The sequence below is a fragment of the Neoarius graeffei genome, chromosome 6, assembly GCF_027579695.1.
Source record: "Neoarius graeffei isolate fNeoGra1 chromosome 6, fNeoGra1.pri, whole genome shotgun sequence".
NCBI lineage: Eukaryota > Metazoa > Chordata > Actinopteri > Siluriformes > Ariidae > Neoarius > Neoarius graeffei.
The window spans coordinates 50,537,218-50,562,384 of NC_083574.1; the positions used below are offsets into that span (position 1 = coordinate 50,537,218).

The 25,167-nt window shown below is 42.8% G+C and overlaps 1 protein-coding gene across 2 annotated transcripts in view; it reads right to left on the reverse strand.

Moving 5' to 3' along the window:
• ampd3b (adenosine monophosphate deaminase 3b) overlaps window positions 1-18,389 on the reverse strand; it is a 45,405-nt gene extending 27,016 nt beyond the window's left edge. Inside the window, exons 1-2 of one of the 2 annotated variants that reach the window (XM_060923771.1) lie at window positions 18,206-18,389; window positions 17,105-17,186 (exon numbers count right to left, since the gene is read on the reverse strand). In XM_060923771.1, the coding sequence (XP_060779754.1) occupies window positions 17,105-17,186 (82 nt within the window). In that variant the 5' untranslated portion in view covers window positions 18,206-18,389. Of the gene's footprint in view, window positions 1-8,348; window positions 8,487-17,104; window positions 17,187-18,205 lie in introns of those variants that run through there. The other variant, XM_060923773.1, reaches the window with a different exon arrangement.
• Window positions 18,390-25,167: the final 6,778 nt, after the last annotated feature.

Below are 25,167 nucleotides of genomic sequence, written 5' to 3' on the forward strand. Positions count from 1 at the left end.
TCAGATTAGTGCCAGATGTAGAGCAGGACTACAGCACCCATCAGCCACTGCACTCCATATGTACATCATGCACTGAATAACATGATCACAAGCACCTGAAGTATGTTTATGCACAAAGAGTACCAGTATATCAATCATGTTTCTACAGCTCTCTTTGTCTAGTGGCTGTTGTGACCAGCATTGTTATCTGTTGTCATATCCATCTGCCATGTTCATTTATATTTCATGCTAGTTTGCTTGTGTTTATGTTATGTATTCCTAGTCTTTGTTCATGTGTGTTTCACTTTTAATAAAAATACTCCACATGTACTGTATAATAGAAGAGTATAACCAGGGGAGCCATAATTTTTTAATTATGTTCCATTCGTGGATATCACAATCCACCATTATCAAAAGTAAGATAAATCTCAACCACTCAAAAACAAGTCAGCCTCTCAATAATATCATCTTTGACCTATTGACAGGACAAAAAAAAAAAAAAGCATTCTGTGGGTGGTAGGGTCAGGAATAAAAGGCTCCATATTAGTTCCATATTAGTTTACATATTGTAAAAATTATCCTAATATTTAAATACAGTGGTGCTTGAAAGTTTGTGAACCCTTTAGAATTTTCTATATTTCTGCATAAATATGACCTAAAACATAATCAGATTTTCACACAAGTCCTAAAAGTAGATAAAGAGAACCCAGTTAAACAAATGAGACAAAAATATTATACTTGGTCATTTATTTATTGAAGAAAATGATCCAATATTGCATATCTGTGAGTGGCAAAAGTATGTGAACCTCTAGGATTAGCAGTTAATTTGAAAGTGAAATTAAAGTCAGGTGTTTTCAATCAATGGGATGACAATCAGGTGCGAGTGGGCACCCTGTTTTATTTAAAGAACAGGGATCTATCAAAGTCTGATCTTCACAACATATGTTTGTGGAAGTGTATCATGGCACGAACAAAGGAGATTTCTGAGGACCTCAGAAAAAGCATTGTTGATGCTCATCAGGCTGTAAAAAGTTACAAAACCATCTCTAAAGAGTTTGGACTCCACCAATCCACAGCCAGACAGATTATGTGCAAATGGAGGAAATTCAAGACCATTGTTATCCTCCCCAGGAGTGGTCGACTAACAAAGATCACTCCAAGAGCAAGGAGTGTAATAGTCAGCGAGGTCACAAAGGACCTCAGGGTAACTTCTAAGCAACTGAAGGCCTCTCTCACATTGGCTAAAGTTCATGAGTCCACCATCAGGAGAACACTGAACAATGGTGTGCATGGCAGGGTTGCAAGGAGAAAGCCACTGCTCTCCAAAAAGAACATTGCTGCTCGTCTGCAGTTTGCTAAAGATCACGTGGACAAGCCAGAAGGCTATTGGAAAAATGTTTTGTGGATGAATAAGACCAAAATAGAACTTTTTGGTTTAAATGAGAATTATTATGTTTGGAGAAAGGAAAACACTGCATTCCAGCATAAGAACCTTATCCCATCTGTGAAACGTGGTGGTAGTATCATGGTTTGGGCCCGTTTTGCTGCATCTGGGCCAGGACGGCTTGCCATCATTGATGGAACAATGAATTCTGAATTATACCAGCGAAATCTAAAGGAAAATGTCAGGACATCTGTCCATGAACTGAATCTCAAGAGAAGGTGGGTCATGCAGCAAGACAACGACCCTAAGCACACAAGTCGTTCTACCAAAGAATGGTTAAAGAAGAATAAAGTTAATGTTTTGGAATGGCCAAGTCAAAGTCCTGACCTTAATCCAATCGAAATGTTGTGGAAGGACCTGAAGCGAGCAGTTCATGTGAGGAAACCCACCAACATCCCAGAGTTGAAGCTGTTCTGTATGGAGGAATGGGCTAAAATTCCTCCAAGCCGGTGTGCAGGACTGATCAACAGTTACCGGAAACGTTTAGTTGCAGTTATTGCTGCACAAGGGGGTCACACCAGATACTGAAAGCTGGGCTCACGCTAGCCACTCGCATGTCCGCAAATTGCGAAGTTTTATTCCAATTTGCGAAAAGAAAATCATCTGTATTCGCATTTTATGCGAAAGTCATTTAAAGTTTAAGCAAAATCCATCAAACAATTGCGATTTCTCAAGATAAACAGTACCTTTCAGGGCCTGAATTTGGGCACGGGATTGCGTGTATTGCGCATATTTTTTTTAAAATTCCCACACCTTTAACGATTCTAATGCGAGAGATTCCCGCACACATTACTGCATTGCCTGACAATGTCAATCTAATAATGGATCAGTGTGAATGCGCGACCACCTTCTGTTCTCAAGGTTACTTGAATTGAACCCTCCTTTTACTGACTGACCCCCCTCTCCCCCCGTAGCCTACTCAGAAAAAAAAAAAAACAGCAGACACAGACAGTTCTCACACACACACAGATACAGCGCGCACACTCTTCCTCTCTCGGACTTTAGCTGTAAAACAAACCTGGACCGCTGGCTAAAATGTACAAGTGCAGTGGCAGAAGTTTCCCCTGCTAAGAGGAAAACTCCTGAATCCGATGGTGGTAATAGCAGTGTGAGTGATACCGTTGAGAATACACAGGACGAGACAGCTAATGTTAACGTCGACGTTGCGAAGGGGATTAGATCAGAGCATGGCTATAAGAAAAAAGTATTTACAAGGAAAAGCAAAGGACACTGATGCTGACAAAAGGGATGACCACTAGGAGAAAGAGTAGGAAAGACTACATATGTACAAGAATCCTGCACTCAGCAAAGATGAATTGTTCAGTGTTGAGAACAATTTGATTTTTTTTAAATTAAAGATGGCATATGACACAGGAGACAGGGCTATATGGTATAAGAAAATCATGAAAAGTCAACAAAGACTGTTGTCATGTTAACGTTCTATATGTGGACTGAAACAAAGTTTGTAAATTCATTCAGTGTTAAAAACAGTTTGATAGTGTTTTCTTATTTTAATTGTAGACATTAAACAGAGGACAAGGATGATCAGATCAAACATGAGAATAGAAAAATGATATAAAAGTTGATAAAAAAAGATGATATAAAAGTGTTATAAAAGGAAAAAGCAAAGGTCACTGATTAAAGAGATGGTCACTAAAAGAAGAGGCAAATAACACAAATATAGTTAAGAGAATCCTGAAAAGTCAGCAGACTGGTTTAAGTTAGATTTTAAGTTAGACTTGTTGTGTCGATAAATTCATTGAGTGCTATTAAGAACAGACTGATTTTTTTCTTTTTTTATAATTAAACAAAGCAGTGACACTTAAAGAATAGTGCATGAAGATGAGGAAGAAGCAGCTGTGTAAAGCAACACTAAGGAGGTTGTAAAATTAGCTTAACTAAAAGGCACACAACCTTCCAAACTCTTCCTAGAGCCTTACTCGCACTGCTAGAAAAAGGCTATTGGTGTTTGATGGCATAATACAGTCAGTCAGCAATGTCATGCTGTAAAGGATCTCTTTCATTTTGTGGTGGTTTTCTACCCTCCACCCGAAACTGAACAGTCCATATCTTAGACGGCTGGTGGGAATAATACTTGCATTTATCCACCCGGCCTTTGTCTGACAATGCTATCCAAATTTGGATATATCAAAATGAAAAGTCTACTAAAAAGGATACCTTAAATGGTGACAAAAGGTTACATACTGTAGAGATCTTCAATCTGAGTAGTGGCAGAAGGTAAGACCTAAGCTATTTAAGCCCACAAGTAGCGTTCCCCACAAACTGTATAAATCCCCCCCATTTGAGTCACTGAGGGGGGGAATTCCCCCCCCCCATTCTGAAAAATGAAATTCAGGCCCTGCCTTTCGTGTCCATCTTCGATATTTTGATTTATAACCAACGCCCCCGAGTTTCGAAGCTTCTTACTGGTTGACCGCAAATTACGTCTTCCAATAGCATCGGACCTTACATATAAAATGATCAATTTCCGAGTTGCGCTGATAATGTTGGCAATTCTCACTCATTAGTGAACAAGATTATAGCGAGGTTTGTTTAAAATAAATTATCCGACTTTACGTATGACAAAAACTTATCTAAAAGGTGAGATAACATTAGAATATTCTGTTAGCTTTCTCAGTTAGGGATAAAAACACGATATAACCATTCTAAAGACGTATTTTCTACATAATATCAACCCTGACAGAACTTTGGAAGAACTCACAGATGAACCAGGATATATCGACCAAGTGTACCTTGTTTTCAGAGCGGTTTGACGCACATGGTTCAAAGTTTTGACTGCAAGTGTTTCATTTGAGAAATTAATGGTGAATATCATTATATTTGGGTTATGAGATTAATTTATAAGAAACAACCATTGATTTTAACTCCCTGAGCTCTCTTCATCCTACCCATAAAGACACCCCCCTCCCCCTAAACACACACACACACACACACACGGATCCCAATTATACACACACACACACACACACACACACACACAGGCCAGTCAGCATACTACAGAGGGTGACTAAGGCCCTGTCCACACGGCAACGGATTCAGGTGACTCCGATACAATTGCTTATTGTTTAGGCCTGGCGTCCACACAGCACCGGCGTTTTGGGTGCCCAAAACGCAATCTTTTTGAGAACGGGTTCCAGAGTGGAAAGATCTGGCAACGTTGCCGTTGTGAAGTCGTCTGGATGAGTAGAACGGATTTGTTTACGATGATGTCACAACCACATGACTGTCAGTGCTTCATGCCGGGTAGAAGTGTAACGAACTCGATGCGAGTTGTCAACAAATCCTATAACTTGGTTCATGAAACGCGCTTACAAAATATTTTCACTGTGAATATTTATTGTGTAATGGTGCAAAGTGAGAGAGAGAGAGAGACTCTGCCCTTAGGGCAGAGTCAATCCCGCCAGCAAAAATAGGGAAAAAAAGGAGCGATCTCACCTCTTCAGATGTTGGTTTAAGTCCTACAATACATTCCTCAAAAAGGGCATAGAAGAACAAATTAATCCATCAACGTGTAGCATTCAATTTATTCCGGACCATTAAAGACGCCGCCTTCCGCGTAGAATCATACGTCATCCTCGCCGCCATATTGGATAGGTCAAAGCGGAGAATAAAGATTAGCTGCCTTTAACTGTACCAACAGGTTTGCCGTCCAAACGAGATCACATGGGATTACCTTTCACAGGTGAGACTGGAAAAATACTTTTCATTGTATTTGGTCATTATAATGTAATTTTACGAACAGATTTTCCTGACTTTGTGGCTAATATGAAGTCTCGCGCATAATAGTTTATGCGCATGCGTCCTTACTTTTTCTATTGTTCTGGTGTCTCCGAAGGGACCGTCTTACAGCGCCCCTAGAGGTGTGGCATGTGTATTGCATCGTTTTCAGCAAGCGTTGCGTTGCCATATGGACCTGATATTTTACTGATCGTTGCCCATTTGGACGCGATATATTTTTAAATAACATCTCGTTGCTGTTGTCGTGTGGATGTAGCCTAAGGGCTAAAAGGTGCATAGATAGCAAAGAATGCAAAGCACATCACACCAGATGTTATAATGAAAAATATGGACTCCGTAAACCAGATTAAGCGGGTTAAATTAAACACACAATTTCATTACATATATACAGTTGATGAAATGATCAAAATAAGAGGGTTCAAGAATAAATAAGCATGCTATGAACATAAATCAAGAACATGGAAAGATAAAGGCAGGAAACAAGCTTGCAAACACTATTGAAACACCAACAAACTACAATAACAATTCATTTTTCAATATTATGTCAGTGCAAGAAACATTTAGAAGTATAACATATCTTGCTAAAAAAATTACTTTGCAAAAAAGAAAATTGTTCTTTTAGCATTTCTTGCTAAGCGAAATTGCAAATTGCTAAAGAAAAATTTGAGTCTTTAGCACTTTTCGCTAAAACAATTTGGGTCCTAGAGTGAGCACAGGAAAGCAAAGGTTCACATACTTTTGCCACTCACAGATATATGTAATATTGGATCATTTTCCATAATATATAAATGACCAAGTATAATGTGTCTCTTATTTGTTTAACTGGGTTCTCTTCATCTACTTTTAGGACTTGTGTGAAAATCTGATGTTTTAGGTCATATTTATGCAGAAATATAGAAAATTCTAAAGGGTTCACAAACTTTCAAGCACCACTGTAGATGGACCCTGTATAAGAAAATCTGAGTTTGTATGAAACCAACTAACTAACTAACATTTTACTAAGCAAACCATAGGACCTATCTCCACTGCACTGTTATCACGTGTTGGCCACACCCAAGCAATAGCAACTGGTACCACAAACACAAAGCCCCTGGCCTATTTACAGTTTTCCATGCAGAAGCATTTCTGTGGATTAAATCCACATTTCAATTGAGGCTTTTTTGGGTTGTTGTGTTTTTTTTTTGTGTGTGTGTGTGTGTGTGTGTGTGTGTGTTTTCCCTCCATTTATTTGGGCACTCACTCCCTACATGACTTCTTTTAGCCCAGTCTAGAATATTTACTCTCCAAACAACTGAAATGAATACAGTGGATATAAAAAGTGTACACACCCCGTTAAAATGATAGGTTTTCCTTTTGTAAAACAATGAGACCACAAAAAATAATTTCAAAACTTTTCCCACCTTTAATGTGACCTATAACCTGTACAATTCAATTGAAAAACAAACAAATCTGTCAGGGGGAAAAAAACATAAAAAACGTACAATAAACTGGTTGCATAAGTGTGCACACCCTTAAACTAATACTTTGTTGAAGCGTCTTTTGATTTAATTACAGCATTCAGTCTTTCTGGGTTCATGCCTGCCATCAATTAAAATGACTCTGATTAACCCCAAATAAAGTTCAGATATTTACTCAGTTGCATCCTCCAGCAAAAGCTAGGGTTCACAGAGAGCTTACAAAGCGTCAAAGGGATCTCATTGTTGAAAGGTATCAGCCAGGAAAAGGGTACAGAAAAATTTTTCCATGGCATTAGATACAGTATACCATGGAGCACAATAAATACAGTCAGTCATCAAGAAGTGGAGAAAATATGGGACAACAGTGACATTACTGAGAACTGGCCATCCCTCCAAAATTGATGAAAAAAACAAGACAAAAACTGGTCAGGGAGGCTGCCAAGAGGCCAACAGCAACACTGAAGGAGCAGGAATTTCTGGCAAGTACTGGTTGTGTATTACATGTGACAACAATCTCCTGTATTCTCCATATGTCTGGAGTATAAGGTAGGGTCAAAGAAAAACATCCAGGCCTGGCTAAGTTTTGAAAAATAAATAAATAAATAAATAAAAATACAAAATCAACTCTCCCAAAAGCATGTGGGAAAATGTGTGATGGTCTGATGAAACCAAGGTTGAACTTTTTAGCCACAAGTCCAAAAGGTATGTTTGGTGCAAAAACACCACTGCACATCACCAAAAGAACACCATACCCACGGTGAAGCATGGTGGTGGCAGCATCATGTTTTGGGGTTGTTTTTCTTCAGCTGGAACAGGGGCTTTAGTCAAGGTGGAGGGAATTATGAACAATTCTAAATACCAGTTAATTTTGGCCCAAAACCTTCAGGTGTCTGCTACAAAGCTGAATATGAAGAGGAATTTCATCTTTCAGCATGGCAATGACCCCAAAAAAGTTTTGGAATGGCCCAGCCAGAGCCCAGACCTAAATCCAATTGAAAATCTGTGGGGTGACCTGAAGAGGGCTGTGCACAAGAGATGCTCTCACAATCTGACAGATTTGGAGCGCTTTTGCAAGGAAGAGTGGGCAAATATTGTCAAGTCTAGATGTGGCAGGCTGATAGACTCCGACCCAAAAAGACTGAATGCTGTAATTAAATCAAAAGGTGCTTCAACAAAGTATTAGTTTAAGGGTGTGCACACTTGTGCAACCAGCTTATTGTACTCCCCCCAGCAGAATTGTTTGTCAATTGAATTGTACAGGTTATAGGTCACATTAAAGATGGGAAAAAGTTTAAGTTATTTATTGTGGTCCAATTTTTTTACATCAGAAAAACCTCATTTTAATGGGGTGTGTACACTTTTTATATCCACTGTATATCCAAGAACACTCTGTTGCATACAATGACACAGAACTTATTGCTGCATACAAGCTAACTTAGCTCCTGTGGAAAGAATGCAATGGCGTGAGCTTAAAATAAGTAACCTTGACACAGCGTTCCAACACTTTTGTTTGTTTTTATTTAGTGAAGCGTTGCACTAAGCCACTAACAGCCCTGCTAGGTGACAACAGCTTTGCATGCATATTCAAAGCCCCAGAATTCAGTGTCTAAGATTGACACAGCTTATATAAAGCATTTCCTTGTGCACTACTGTGCAAAAGACTAGATCGACTCCAGGTAAAGTTTTGCTCATCACAGAAAGGTGTTTACCTGTGTGTATTGTAGATCAGGTTGAGTCCGGTCTTCAAATGTAGTGTTTTGTAAGAGGAAGACAGAGGTTAAGTCTTTTTATGTGTTTCTTTATGGCTATTGCTGATCTTTCCAACACTTCCAAGGACAAAATCAGGAGAAATCAGACTCCGCCTAAGCACAGTTCTGGTTGTGTACCTGCCCATCCCACCAAGTCTATGCCAACCTCTCACTCCCTTTTGTTCCTCTGTCCAAATCCTTTCACACACTTCTCATTCGCAATTTTTTTTCTTCAACAATAATTGAGAACAGAGCTTTTGTTGTTCTCAGAGGCATTTTACTGAAAGGATTAATAAACTGTATGTTGGTTCAAATCTGTTTAAAAAAAAAAAGGTATTTCAAATATGCTAAATGTAGACAATTTTTAGCCCAGCAACATCTCCATATTGTGCTAGAACCTTTCATACGAGCCACCTTGATAGATAACACAATTCATAGGTGTGCCAGGATTAAATTTACTTTATTTAACCAAGTTTTTTTTTTTGTAAAACACACACACGCCAAAAAAAAAAAACCTCACTGAGATTAAAATTTCTTTTTCAAGACTGACCTGGCCAAGAAATAAATTTATACATTATGTTTTAACCATTGCCAAGATAAACAACCACACAAACACTTGGGTGTGTACAAAATTTTAATAGATCTAGGCAAACTAGTTTTACCCATTTAAAGCTTCACAGCTTTAGCCAGGCATGCTTTACTATGGCAACTCCTTTTCAATAAACACTAAGGATTACAGACTCACTTTAAAAGAGAAAACTAAGACAACTGACTTACAGAGTCATTCATTTATAAATAATATTTAACACATCAATTTTTATCATTATATTCACTGCCAGTCAAACATTTTTAACACCCTGTGTTTAGTTTTTGGTTAATTCAAGAAACAAGAATTAGAAAACCAAAATAAGAAGTATTTATACCTGAATTACGAATCTTGTTTATTTTATTGAAGAAAAAAAAAATCTAGATCTAACTGGATACAGCAGATCCGTATGACTCCATTTAAGATCTTGTAGCACATGTTTTTCTTGCAGTAGATACTAACACTGGCTAATATTAACTGTAAGGCAAATATAGATGTTAGTCTGTACATGCTTCAACAAACAAGGGTTAATTAGAAACTAGGAGTGGAAAATTAATAAACCCTAATAAAGATTTGCAAGGCATAAATATCCACCCCTTTAACTTTTTCCATATTTTGTAGTGTTGTAAACTGGAACTTTAAATGGACTAAATTTGAATTATGTAATAAATTAACATAAAGCCTGTAATATTGCAGGAAGACTAGATTTTGCAGAATTACTGACAAATAAAAATGCAAAAGTTTTGACTGCATATGTATTTGCTCCACATTGCTGTGAAACCCCTAAATCATGTATTTGATGGAAGACTTAATTTTTGTTCTTATTTAAATGGCCAACAGTGGGCAAACTAATAATAATACATTTGCTATGACCTGCTCCTGTATGTTAATTCTGACAACAAAAGATCAGTCTGAGTTTTAGGGAAAATAATAATAAAACTCCACATGTTCACAAACATTTGGTTGGCATCATACTGTACGTTCACCAGACACTGTAATAGCACTGTACCTCTGTTTATTCATGCAAATATCCTGTCAGCCAATTGTGTGGCAGCAGCACAATACATAAAACATGCATGTACAGGTCAAGAGCTTCAGTTAATGTTCACATCAAACAGCAGAATGGAGGAAATTGCGAATCAATGAATATGACTGTGACATGGATGTTGATGCCAGACAGGCTAGTTTGAGTATTTCAGAAACTTCTGCTCTTCTTGGATTTTCACACAAGTCTCTAGAGTTTGCACAACATAGTGCAGAGAAGAACAAGAAATAAAAAAAAAATCCAGTAAGCATCAGTTTTACAAGCAGAAACTCCTTTCTGCTAAGAGAAGTCAGAGAAGAATGGCCAGATACAAGTTGACAGGAAGTATACAGTACTGTAACTCAAATAACCATGTGGTGATCAGAAAAGCATCTCAGAACACTGAACCTTGAAGTGGATGAGCTACAACAGTAGAAGATCATCAAGTTCCACTCCTGTCAGCCAAAAACAGGAATATGAGGCAACAGTAGGCTGAAAATGGACAGTTGAAGGTTGGAAACAGACCAGGTGATGTGTTTCCAATCTTCAATATTGCATGAAGCTTTTGTATCTGCAAAATATTTTGCATTGTACTACATTGTAATACATGATTGGCTGATTAGATAATTGCATGAATTTCATTATACACTGTTTTGGCTTATATACATGTGGCAGCGGGGGCGTGGTCAAGCACCGGTCTGTGACAGGAGGGCGGAGTCAGGGAAGGTAAGTGGCAGAATCACTTCACCTGAGAGCAATTAACCTGTGTTTGTGTGTCTTCCCAGGGACCGCGCCCTATTTAGGGAGGGAGAGCGAGAGCAGAGGAGATCTCTCCCGAACCAGACACCTGATGCGTGTGTGTGCGTGTGTCTGTGTTAAACAGATTGTGTTCCCTGAAAAGTGGAAGCAATAAAACTATTTGTTGAACCTGATCTCTGTCCTGCCGTCCTCTGTGCTCCACCCACACCTAGGGAAAGCTACAGTGGTGCCGAAACCCGGGAAATGGAGCACCAACCCAGCAGCCCCATGGAATCCTCCCCGTTCACCGACCTGGTCCACGCCCTCGCCACGGCTCAGCAAAGCCAGCACCAGGCGCTCGTCACACTCCGAAAGGAACAAGAGCGGCGCTTCGATGCCCTGGTGCTGGCCCAGCAAGAAGATCGCAAGGCGTTCCGGCGTCTCCTCGCGTCGGCGGGGCCCACCAGCGCTCCGGCCGCGGGCCCGTCTCCCCTCACCTTAACTAAGATGGGCCCGCAGGATGACCCCGAGGCTTTCTTCACGTTATTCGAGCAGGTCGCTGAAGCCTCGGGGTGGCCGATGGAGCAGCGCGCGGCGCGCCTCCTCCCCCTCCTGACGGGAGAGGCGCAGCTGGCTGCACTACAGCTCCCCGCCGATCGCCGGCTGGCCTATGCCGACCTTCGCCGGGCTGTCCTTCAGCGCGTGGGGCGCACGCCGGAGCAGCAGCGCCAGCGCTTCCGCGCGCTGCGGATGGAGGAAGTCGGCAGCCCGTTCGCGTTCGGCCAGCAGCTCCGGGACGCCTGCTGGCGGTGGCTGAGGGCCGAAGATCGCGACGCCGAGGGAATCGTCGATCAGGTGGTACTGGAACAGTTCATCGCCCGCTTACCAGCAGGAGCCGCGGAGTGGGTCCAGTGCCACCGCCCGGCGTCGCTGGATCAGGCAGTCGAGCTGGCGGAGGATCATCTGGCGGCTGTCTCGGCGGCAGGACAGCAGATGTCGACATCTCTTCTCTCCTCTTCTCTTTCTCTCTCTCTCTCTCCCCTCCTTCTGTGTCCCGTCCTCGCCCCATTCCCCCACCGCGGAGGCGGGGGCCGGCACCACCCCTGCCAGCCCGCCGCACCCGCGGTGCCCTCCCGTTTCTCCCTTCTGTGTCTGTCTCTCCCCCACCTCAGGTGAGTGAGCCCCAGAGCACCGGTGCAGAGGGGAAGCCCGGGCCGGTTTGCTGGCGCTGCGGGGAACCGGACCACCTTCAACAGCAGTGCACAGCAATGGACGTGGGCGCGGTGGTTCGGATCCCCGACGCGCCAGAGGCCGCCCTCGATCGGGCCGGAGCGTATCGCATACCGGTGAGTATCCAAGGGGCTACATATCAGGCATTGGTGGATTCTGGTTGTAATCAGACCTCAATTCGCCAAAGCCTGGTTCAAAACGAGGCATTGGGGGGAGCACAAGGGGTGAAGGTTTTGTGTGTGCACGGGGATGTTCACAGCTACCCTTTGGTGTCGGTCCATATTATTTTCAGAGGGGAAAAATTTATAGTGAAGGCAGCGGTTAATCCTCGCCTTACCCACTCGTTAATTTTGGGGACTGATTGGCCGGGATTTCGGGGTTTAATGACGCGCCTAGTAGAGAGTGGGTCCTGCCAGTTGACAGGGGGAGGTCCCGGTGTCGTTTTGGCGGGAGCAGCTGTCGCAGAGCCGTCTACGTCATCTCCGCGTCAGGGTGAGGAGCCACCGGCTCCTCCTCTCTCTATTGGGGAATCCCTCGCGGATTTCCCATTGGAGCAGTCGCGAGACGAGACTCTGCGGCATGCGTTTGACCAAGTGAGAGTAATCGATGGTCAAACGCTCCCGCCGAACGCCACCCCGTCCTTCCCCTACTTCGCGATTATGAAGGATAGGTTATACCGAGTGACGCAGGACACTCAAACTAAAGAGCGAGTCACGCAGCTTTTGATTCCAAAGAGCCGCCGGGAATTGGTATTCCAGGCGGCTCACTTTAATCCCATGGCTGGACACTTAGGGCAGGATAAAACACTAGCCCGAATAATGGCCCGATTCTATTGGCCGGGGATTCGCGGCGATGTCCGTAGGTGGTGTACGGCATGCCGCGAATGCCAGTTAGTAAATCCAGCGGCCATTCCAAAAGCGCCATTGCGCCCTCTACCGTTAATCGAGACCCCGTTTGAAAGAATTGGGATGGATCTCGTCGGGCCATTAGATCGGTCAGCACGAGGGTACCGCTTTATATTAGTTCTAGTGGACTATGCAACGCGATACCCGGAAGCAGTGCCTCTGCGCAATATCTCAGCACGCAGTATTGCAGAGGCGCTCTTCCGCGTCATCTCCCGAGTTGGAATCCCGAAAGAGATTCTGACTGATCAAGGCACTACGTTTATGTCACGAACACTACGCGAACTGTATGGGTTATTGGGGATTAAGCCGATCCGCACCAGTGTGTATCACCCACAAACGGACGGTTTAGTAGAACGGTTCAACCGCACCCTCAAAAATATCATTAAGAAATTCGTAAGTGAGGACGCACGTAATTGGGATAAGTGGCTCGAACCCTTGCTGTTCTCAGTGCGAGAGGTCCCTCAAGCCTCCACGGGGTTCTCCCCGTTCGAATTATTATATGGGCGTAAGCCGCGCGGCATCCTGGACGTGCTGCGGGAAAATTGGGAGGAGGGACCTTCACAAAGTAAGAATGAAATTCAGTACGTTATGGACCTGCGCGCAAAACTCCACACGCTCACCCACCTAACTCAGGAGAATTTGCGGCAGGCCCAGGAACGGCAAGCCCGCCTGTACAACAAGGGTACGCGCCTTAGAGAGTTCACACCGGGAGATAAAGTACTCGTACTCTTGCCCACGTCGAGCTCCAAATTAATCGCCAAGTGGCAAGGACCCTTTGAGGTCACACGGCGAGTCGGGGACGTCGACTATGAGGTGAGGCGAACAGACAGGGGTGGGGCGCTACAGATTTACCACCTCAATCTGCTCAAACTCTGGAACGAGGAGGTCCCCGTGGCGTTGGTGTCGGTAGTTCCGGAGAAGGCGGAGCTGGGGCCGGAGGTTCAAAAAGGGAATTTGGCATCACGTACCTCTCCGGTCCCCTGTGGAGACCACCTCTCCCCGACCCAACTCACGGAGGTCGCCCAGTTGCAGGCCGAGTTTTCGGATGTGTTCTCGCCCCTGCCCGGTCGCACTAACCTCATAGAACACCACATAGAGACACCCCCGGGGGTGGTAGTGCGTAGCCGCCCTTATAGACTACCCGAACACAAAAAAAAGGTGGTTCGGGAAGAACTTCAGGCCATGCTCGAAATGGGCATCGTCGAGGAGTCCCACAGCGACTGGAGCAGCCCGGTGGTCTTGGTTCCCAAGGCCGACGGCTCGGTCCGGTTCTGTGTGGACTATAGAAAAGTCAACGCGGTGTCTAAATTCGACGCGTACCCAATGCCTCGTATTGATGAGCTGCTCGATCGACTAGGCACGGCTCGCTTTTACTCGACACTGGATTTAACGAAGGGATATTGGCAGATCCCCTTGACTCCATTATCCCGGGAGAAAACGGCCTTTTCCACACCGTTCGGCTTACACCAGTTCGTCACACTTCCGTTTGGGCTGTTTGGGGCGCCCGCTACGTTTCAGCGGCTGATGGACCGGGTCCTCCGGCCCCACGCCACCTATGCGGCCGCCTACCTGGACGACATTATCGTTTATAGTAACGACTGGCAGCGGCACCTGCAACACCTGAGGGCCGTCCTTAGGTCGCTGAGACGGGCGGGACTCACGGCCAACCCAAAGAAGTGTGCGATTGGGCGGGTGGAAGTACGGTATCTGGGCTTCCACTTGGGCAACGGGCAGGTGCGTCCCCAAATTAATAAGACAGCAGCGATTGCGGCCTGCCCGAGGCCCAAGACCAAAAAGGGGGTGAGACAGTTCCTGGGGCTGGCTGGCTACTATCGTAGGTTTATACCTAATTATTCGGACGTCACCAGCCCGCTGACTGACCTCACTAAAAAGGGGGCGCCAGATCCGGTCCAGTGGACGGAGCAGTGCCAGCGGGCTTTCTCGGAGGTAAAGGCTGCACTGTGTGGGGGGCCACTTTTACACTCCCCTGACTTCTCTCTCCCTTTTATGTTACAGACGGATGCGTCGGACAGAGGGCTGGGGGCCGTTTTGTCCCAGCAGGTGGAGGGGGAGGATCGCCCGGTCCTATACATCAGCCGGAAGCTGTCAGTGCGTGAGGGGCGCTACAGCACGATCGAAAAGGAGTGCCTGGCGATCAAATGGGCGGTCCTCGCCCTCCGGTACTACCTGCTGGGGCGCTCTTTCACCCTCTGTTCGGACCACGCGCCCCTCCAGTGGCTCCACCGCATGAAAGATGCCAACGCGCGGATCACCCGTTGGTATCTGGCGCTCCAACCCTTTAATTTCAAGGTGGTCCACAGGCCGGGGGCGCAGATGGTCGTGGCGGACTTCCTCTCCCGTCAAGGGGGGGGGGGGGGGGGAGTCGGCTGCGGGCCGGACGGCTGCCCGGCCTGAGTCGGGCAGTGGGGGTATGTGGCAGCGGGGGCGTGGTCAAGCACCGGTCTGTGACAGGAGGGCGGAGTCAGGGAAGGTAAGTGGCAGAATCACTTCACCTGAGAGCAATTAACCTGTGTTTGTGTGTCTTCCCAGGGACCGCGCCCTATTTAGGGAGGGAGAGCGAGAGCAGAGGAGATCTCTCCCGAACCAGACACCTGATGCGTGTGTGTGCGTGTGTCTGTGTTAAACAGATTGTGTTCCCTGAAAAGTGGAAGCAATAAAACTATTTGTTGAACCTGATCTCTGTCCTGCCGTCCTCTGTGCTCCACCCACACCTAGGGAAAGCTACAATACAGTATTTAGTTTTATCTACTCTAGTCCATTTACAGTCAAAAATAGCATTAGCCTATAGAAGCACCATAAGGTGCTTGAAACAGAGAACTCACCTCAGCATACTACTCAACTCTGCCAATTAAACATTTTACCTATTCATAATGTTCTATTATTGCAGTTCAAAACCAACTGACTGTACAAACCACTGGCTGGGTAATATCTACCTGTAACCAACAGACCAGTCTTACCTATTTACAGCTGAAGTTACTCATGCAACCGCCATCTTAAACCAGGAACTTAACTTGTTTATTACTGTACACAAGTGGCCTAATGAACATTTCTAAATGCTGGTGACTCAATTTCACAGCCCAAGATGTGAAACAGTGTCAACTGTCTTACATGCAGAGTCTGGCTTATTTATACTAATGTTTTTGTACTGGTGTCTATCCCATGTTTAATATGTAGAATCTGTCTAGGGCTTCAAGTATTAATAAATATACATTTTGGGGGAAAAATTTTTTTATTTTTAAATCATTTTAAAATATAAATATTCCTTAAACATAAACCTGCATTTTATGGTTGTTAATCCATATTGCACATTGCTTAGTTGAAAATGGATTTGGAGGACACAAGGGAATGTTAGTAAGCCACTGAAATTACATTTTGAACTACTTTTTTCTTCCAGTGGCAGGGAAGCATTCTGAGTAATTCTCCTAATACAGTACACTGAGACTTTGAAATTGTTTTGGACATGGTTACATCCCCAGGGCTAATTTGCCTTTTTACATTGTAGTTATTTATAAATGCAAATTTGGATCTAGTGCATACCAAAAACTGTAAAACACCACTGTGCCGGTTGTCGAAACGTTAAGGCTCTCGCAGACTATAAAAAGAAAAAAAGTGATGTTACATTTCCTGCAACTTTCATATTATACTGGTCCAACTTCATTGTTGCATTCATGTACGTGTTCTTATCTGATCACGTTGCAGTGTTTCTTCCTGTTAAATGGAAACTTTAAAAAAAAACATACACTGCTATCCGAAGGCACTGGGCTTCCTTATGCTGTTGTATCACTGATATGCATTTTCATTCAAAATCGAGTTTATGTTGGTGTAGCAACTTTTTTGAACTTATTGTACTTATGATACAACAGTTTAACAGTGCTGCAAGGGGAACTAGTGCATTCTGACTAACAGGACAGTGTTACAGTGGCTTGGCCTAGTTTGTAGTTTACACATGCATGAGAGAGAGATGAGACCTCATGGAGTTACTTCATGGGTCCTTTTTTTTAACTGCAAACTTTTTTTTTTTAAATAATAAAATTTTCTTTTTGGTCACTGAGGTTAAGGTTTGATTTTAGATGTACGCATAGCATTAACTAGCTGCATTAATAATTATTTAGTAGAAAGTCTGCATAATGCCATGGTCTAGTGTGTGGTTTGCGTGTGTGCGGAGTGCTAATCCGCCTGTAACCTGTTTTGTAAGTGATGATTGTGCACTTACCCTTGCCTAAAACAGGCGTAGACTGCTGCTTGCTCAGAGGAGTTACCTTTCTCCTCATCTTGGTTAGTGTGTCTGGGTCCATCTGATTTTTGATCAGAGAGAATTGAGAGGTCACACACGTTGCTGGTGTACTTGTAGACCAACTGAAGTATTGAGCATACTGTCTGAATAACAGATGTAAATACTGTATACAGATTGACCATTAATAAGTCATTGTGCTACTTATTTGAAGCAGGCCAAGGAAGGCCAACTTTCAGTTTCTCTAAACAGGAAAAAGGAAGCTGCTTGTGATGATACTGGCTTGAACATTTAAACACATACTATAACTGATACGGCAGATAAACTAGCTTCCTGTTGCATGCAAAGATCTCGAAGCTGAAGTGAAGTAAGCCATTGCACCTGAATGTCTTTAAAAGCTAGTATAATGCATGCTTAACTTTTTTGTTACCACTATGTTTACATGCACATTTGTAATCTCTTGTATCTGTTTTTAAAAAAGGCACATCTACACTGCAAAAAACTGAATTTGAGGAGAAAATTACAGAATACCAGTGAAATTATCTTGCTGCATGGACAGGTATTTTTACTTGATAAGACATCTTAGAATAAGTTGGTTGCAATCTAGAACAAGTTTAATCATCTCAGAATTGGTGTCTTGTATTCTTCTAATATGAAATGCTAGATCATTTCAATTATTTTCAAGATATTTTCACTTGCTAAGATACCATTTTTTGCAGTGTAGTCTTGTGCGAGTCTGAATTGTATGGTTGGGTCTGCAAATATTAGTTGGTTGACATTGTACATGTAAATATTCCCATCGTTTTTCATCCAAAATGAATTCATTGGCAGATACCTAAGCTAAGGCTGAGATCAGCAGTTGGATATGTATTGTGTTCTTGGTATAAAGGTGGTATGCAACTGCAGGTTGAGACTTGTGGAAAAACATTGTACAAGTTACAAACTGTTTAGGCGTTTTGGATTTATTCACAGAGGATAAACACTATTTGTGTAAACTGGTAAATAATGCATTTGTATGCACTAGCAGGACAAAAGCACAGTGATAAAAATAACTGGAGATGAATTAAGCTTGTGTGTACTCACCTCTTGGTGTGTAAAAATGTTTCTTGTTCTCTGTGCTTTTTCTTTATCTCCCAGTGTGCCTACTCTGAGAAAGCTTCCTGAGCCTGTTCTCTTGGAATCAAGACAAACTGACTATCCTTGTACAAATATCTGCCCTCCAATTTTACCGTCTTACCGCTAGTATCGTGAAACAAAAAGGCCAATAACAAAATGCCATCGCTGTGGGAGTGGCTTAACATTTCTTCCTCTGAATTATTTCCTCCTTCTGCAGTTTGCTTGGAAAAGTTTTAAAACAAAAAAGATTTTGAAACTTCATTTGGCAGCAAGGCAGAACTACTTTTAGGCCTTTGTGTAGACATGTGACTGATGTGTATATCAGCAGAAGGAACTGATAAACGCTGCAATGCAAATGTCAAGTTACTACTTCATATAGAGCAACTGCTTTTGATGTTTTAGTAAATTTGATATCATAAAAAGTGATAATAATATTGATATTTGTGCTTTACTAAAATAAAGCATAATTTAGATATCTTTTTTAAATGTAGATAATAAGCAAACAAACTTGCCTCACCTTTCTCAAACAAAAGAACTTAGAGCTCCCCCTATTGCATATATGTAGTTATGACGTGAAAAAGTTAAACCTCTTATTCTGGATCTCTCATCTCATCTAATCTCATCTCATTATCTCTAGCCGCTTTATCCTGTTCTACAGGGTCGCAGGCAAGCTGGAGCCTATCCCAGCTGACTACGGGCGAAAGGCGGGGTACACCCTGGACAAGTCGCCAGGTCATCACAGGGCTGACACATAGACACAGACAACCATTCACACTCACATTCACACCTACGGTCAATTTAGAGTCACCAGTTAACCCAGTGCTTCTCAATTATTTTCTGTTACGCCCCCCCAGGAAAAAGAAAACATTTCGCACCCCTCCACTCTCCGCCACGACTATAAATAGTATAATTTGTCTATAAAATTGTTATAAGACTTATAACAATGGTGTTAGGTGTACAACCCCAATTCCAAAAAAGTTGGGACAAAGTACAAATTGTAAATAAAAACGGAATGCAATGATGTGGAAGTTTCAAAATTCCATATTTTATTCAGAATAGAACATAGATGACATATCAAATGTTTAAACTGAGAAAATGTATCATTTAAAGAGAAAAATTAGGTGATTTTAAATTTCATGACAACACCACATCTCAAAAAAGTTGGGACAAGGCCATGTTTATCACTGTGAGACATCCCCTTTTCTCTTTACAACAGTCTGTAAACGTCTGGGGACTGAGGAGACAAGTTGCTCAAGTTTAGGGATAGGAATGTTAACCCATTCTTGTCTAACGTAGGATTCTAGTTGCTCAACTGTCTTAGGTCTTTTTTGTCGTATCTTCTGTTTTTTGATGCACCAAATGTTTTCTATGGGTGAAAGATCTGGACCGCAGGCTGGCCAGTTCAGTACCCGGACCCTTCTTCTACGCAGCCATGATGCTGTAATTGATGCAGTATGTGGTTTGGCATTGTCATGTTGGAAAATGCAAGGTCTTCCCTGAAAGAGATGTTGTCTGGCTGGGAGCATATGCTGCTCTAGAACCTGGATATACCTTTCAGCATTGATGGTGTCTTTCCAGATGTGTAAGCTGCCCATGCCACACGCACTAATGCAACCCCATACCATCAGAGATGCAGGCTTCTGAACTGAGCGCTGATAACAACTTGGGTCATCCTTCTCCTCTTTAGTCCGAATGACACGGCGTCCCTGATTTCCATAAAGAACTTCAAATTTTGATTCATCTGACCACAGAACAGTTTTCCACTTTGCCACAGTCCATTTTAAATGAGCCTTGGCCCAGAGAAGACGTCTGCGCTTCTGGATCATGTTTAGATACGGCTTCTTCTTTGAACTATAGAGTTTTAGCTGGCAGCGGCGGATGGCACAGTGAATTGTGTTCACAGATAATGTTCTCTGGAAATATTCCTGAGCCCATTTTGTGATTTCCAATACAGAAGCATGCCTGTATGTAATGCAGTGCCGTCTAAGGGCCCGAAGATCACGGGCACCCAGTATGGTTTTCCGGCCTTGACCCTTACGCACAGAGATTCTTCCAGATTCTCTGAATCTTTTGATGATATTATGCACTGTAGATGATGAGATGTTCAAACTCTTTGCAATTTTAAACTGTCGAACTCCTTTCTGATATTGCTCCACTATTTGTCGGCGCAGAATTAGGGGGATTGGTGATCCTCTTCCCATCTTTACTTCTGAGAGCCGCTGCCACACCAAGATGCCCTTTTGATACCCAGTCATGTTAATGACCTATTGCCAATTGACCTAATGAGTTGCAATTTGGTCCTCCAGCTGTTCCTTTTTTGTACCTTTAACTTTTCCAGCCTCTTATTGCCCCTGTCCCAACTTTTTTGAGATGTGTTGCTGTCATGAAATTTCAAATGAGCCAATATTTGGCATGAAATTTCAAAATGTCTCACTTTCGACATTTGATATGTTGTCTATGTTCTATTGTGAATACAATATCAGTTTTTGAGATTTGTAAATTATTGCATTCCGTTTTTATTTACAATTTGTACTTTGTCCCAACTTTTTTGGAATCGGGGTTGTACATATAATATAAGTACAACTCTGCATAACATTGTATCCTTATTAGGGCTGTCAAACGATTAAAATTTTTAATCGCGATTAATCTCATAAAATTATGTAGTTAATCGCGATTAATCGCAAAAAATCTTTAAACATCTGTTTAAATTGTACTCAAATACATTTCTACATCAGAGCAAACATTTGAATATATGCTCTGATGCTCCATGTCAGTTATAAAGCTCATCTTCTCTATGATAGACAATATATAGGCCTAATGCACAAATATTTGGCATTCAGGTTTTGATATTAGATCTCGGCATGCAGCATATTCTTTCCAATGTAGCCTATCAGACATCTGTTGGGCATACTGTAGGCTATGTGCAAAATACGATTTGGAGAAATAACAGACTATATTTTTTTCTCAACTGTAATGGCTGCAAGCTACACTTCGAAGAGCAAAGAGGAAGTAGTTTGACTCCTGCAAGTTCATTCAAGTGAAGCAGTAGGCTATTTGGAAATCGCTAGGCTACCTACAATCTACAGGTGGAGAAAAGGAAATGTGCACATTCCCGATCGTAGCCCATCAGATATCAACACATTTCACCCGGTAAAGTGAAAGAAAACGGAACTCGCACCGCATCGCATATGCAGACTACACTTTAACTGACCATGTTGCGGGTTTATCTGACAAGTTGTAGAGCTACGTTTTACCACAAAGTTAATGTTATAACTAGCTTTATTTTGCATGCTAGTCACCCGCGAAAATCTGCATTGTTCCTTACCAAGGACCTCACAGCAAGAAGGTCCGGGTTCGAGTCCCGTGGCCGGCGAGGGCCTTCCTGTGTGGAGTTTGCATGTTCTCCCTGTGTCCGCGTGGGTTTCCTCCGGGTGCTCCAGTTTCCCCCACAGTACAAAGACATGCAGGTTAGGTTAACTGGTGACTCTAAATTGACCGTAGGTGTGAATGTGAGTGTGAATGGTTGTCTGTGTCTATGTGTCAGCCCTGCGATGACCTGGCGACTTGTCCAGGGTGTACCCCGCCTTTCGCCCATCGTAGTCAGCTGGGATAGGCTCCTGCTTAGGGTGGCACGGTAGTGTAGTGGTTAGCACGGTCGCCTCACAGCAAGAAGGTTCCGGATTCGAACCCAGCGGCCGGCGAGGGCCTTTCTGTGTGGAGTTTGCATGTTCTCCCTGTGTCTGCATGGGTTTCCTCTGGGTGCTCCGGTTTCCCCCACAATCCAAAGACATGCAGTTAGGTTGACGTGGGGTGGCTGTGGGCTGAGGTGCCCTTGAGCAAGGTACCGAAACCCTGACTGCTCCCTGGGTGCTCTGGGCTGCCCACTGCTCTGGGTGTGTGTGCGTGTGTTCACTGCTTCAGATGGGTTAAATGCAGAGGATGAATTTCACTGTGCTTGAAGTGTGCATGTGACGAATAAAGGTTTCTTCTTCTTCTTAGCTTGCCTGCGACCCTGTAGAACAGGATAAGCGGCTACAGATAATGGATGGGGGGGCGGCACGGTGGCGTAGTGGTTAGCGCTGTTGCCTCATAGCAAGAAGGTCCGGGTTCAAGCCCCGTGGCCAGCGAGGGCCCTTCTGTGCGGAGTTTGCATGTTCTCCCCGTGTCCGCATGGGTTTCCTCCAGGTGCTCCGGTTTCCCCCACAGTCCAAAGACATGCAGGTTAGGCTAACTTAGTCCTTCTCAAATAGTGGGGGCGTGGTACGATGTGGGGGGGGGGGGGCGCATGTGACCCCGGGGAACATGCTTTTGCCGTACTAGAATAAAGTGTAATTTCACATTCACTACAGTAGGTGGCAGTGGCGCTGTCATTGTCAGGGTGTACGCGAGGAGTATTAGCGCTATGGGGTAGGGTTTTTTTGCATACACACAGCAGGAGATATGAAGTGCAGTGAACAAACTGTCAAGAGACACCATGGAAAAATATTTAACAGAGATGAAAAGAAAGGTGGAGATAATGAGACAAACGACAGTCTCCCGAAAGCTAAGACGAGGAAATATGACGAAGCGTATGTAGCGCTTGTCTTCACTGTGACTGTGGTGGGAAACAAGGAAAGACCGGTGTCACGGTCTGAATTTACCACCAGTCTGAATTTACCAGGTAAATTTAAACTGTAGCAGCCACGGTCTAACCTTACCACAGTATAAATTTACCAACCTGGTATAATTGGGCCTAGTCTGAATTTACCAGCCTAATATGAAATTTATGTTCATACTTGAATTATTTACACTTTATCTTGATGAATATTGATTTGTTTACGGTCTAACCTTACCACAGTATAAATTTAACAACTTGGTATAATTGGGCCTAGTCTGAATTTACCAGCCTAATATGAGATTTATGTTCATACTTGAATTATTTACACTTTACCTTGATGAATATTGATTTGTTTAAGTAAGACTCCTCATGATTATAATAATTTAGTTACTCTCTCAAATTTACCAACTTGGTATAATTAGACTGCTGTCATTGGGCCTAGTCAGAATTTACCAGCCCAATATGATCGGAGATTTATGATCATACTTGATCCACAAATAAATTATTTTCACTTTATCTTGATGAATATTGATTTGTTTGAGTGAGACTCATCATGATTATAATATAGTTATTCTGTCAAATTTACCAACCTGGTATAATTAGACTGCTGTCATTGGACCTAGTCAGAATTTACCAGCCCAATATGATATGGGATTTCCGTTCATACTTGATCCACAAATAAATTATTTTCACTGATTTCTGATGTTTCGGTGGTCTTTCTTGTCAGTGTCACTGGAGTGCTTTCCAGTTTGTAGGAAGAAGGTAAGTTGGGCCATCTTTCTTTTGAAAATGGCGAATCGCTGGTCTCGTGCCTCTTTGGACTGTGTGTTTTGCTGATCTTCATTTTGTGACTGGGAAATGATTGTTTCCTCATCCATATTCAACAGCTTGTCTACTGATAATCAAATCTCACAACTGTAATCACAATTCGCGTTCTATTAGTCCACAAATGTGTTGAAATGCTCGGTACAAAATCGTAGCAAGAAATGGTAAATTTAGACTTCCCGGAAGTTGACCGGGAAAAAAAAAAATCGGTCTGCGTATGCGCATGGTAAATTTATACCAGCGCACGATCAGACCGTGACACCGGTGTGTTTACTGTGTCTAAAAATGTTGGCAGCAGACAGCATGAAGCCAAATAAATTAAGGCGCCACTGAAAGACATTACACCCCAATCACGCTGATAAGCTGCTTGAGTTTTTTCAGCGAAAACGTGCCAAATATTGCCAACAATCATCCTGCTTTGTGAATGCTATTTCAATAAACCAGCGAGCACTGTTAGCATCATATAAGGTGGCGTACCAAATTGCTCACTGCAAAAAAACCCACAACATAGCAGAGGAGCTGATACTGCCTGCAGCATTCGACATGGTTTAAATAAGTTTTGTTTTTGTTTTATTTTGCAAATTGCAAGCACTCTGATGGACTTTAAATCTTTTCTGTTACAGACTAAAAAAACAATATTAATAAAGTTATTCTTTGTTGTAAGTTGACCTATATTTCTTTCTTTTTTCTTTTTTTGTTTTCTTTAATGTTAATAAGGATTAGGGCTGTCGAAGTTAACGCGTTATTAGTGCGTTAACGCAACTTAATTTGATCGCAATTTAAAAAAATGACGGCGTTATAGCAGGGTATTTAAACAACAGTGAATTGGGCTCATCTTGGTAAGGAGCAATGCAGATTTTCACGGGTGACTAGCATGCAAAATAAAGCTAGTTATAACATTAACTTTGTGGTAAAACGTAGCTCTACAACTTGTCAAATAAACCCGCAACATGGTCAGTTAAATTGTAGTCTGCATATGCGGTGCGAGTTCCGTTTTCTTTCACTTTACCGGGTGAAATGTGTTGATATCTGATGGGCTACGATCGGGAATGTGCACATTCCCTTTTCTCCACCTGTAGATTGTAGGTAGCCTAGCGATTTCCAAATAGCCTACTGCTTCACTTGAATGAACTTGCAGGAGTCAAACTACTTCCTCTTTGCTCTTCGAAGTGTAGCTTGCAGCCATTACAGTTGAGAAAAAAAAAAAGTCTGTTATTTCTCCAAATCGTATTTTGCACATAGCCTACAGTATGCCCAACAGATGTCTGATAGGCTACATTGGAAAGAATATGCTGCATGCCGAGATCTAATATCAAAACCCGAATGCCAAATATTTGTGCATTAGGCCTATATATTGTCTATCATAGAGAAGATGAGCTTTATAACTGACATGGAGCATCAGAGCATATATTCAAATGTTTGCTCTGATGTAGAAATGTATTTGAGTACAATTTAAACAGATGTTTAAAGATTTTTATTTGCGATTAATCGCGATTACTACATAATT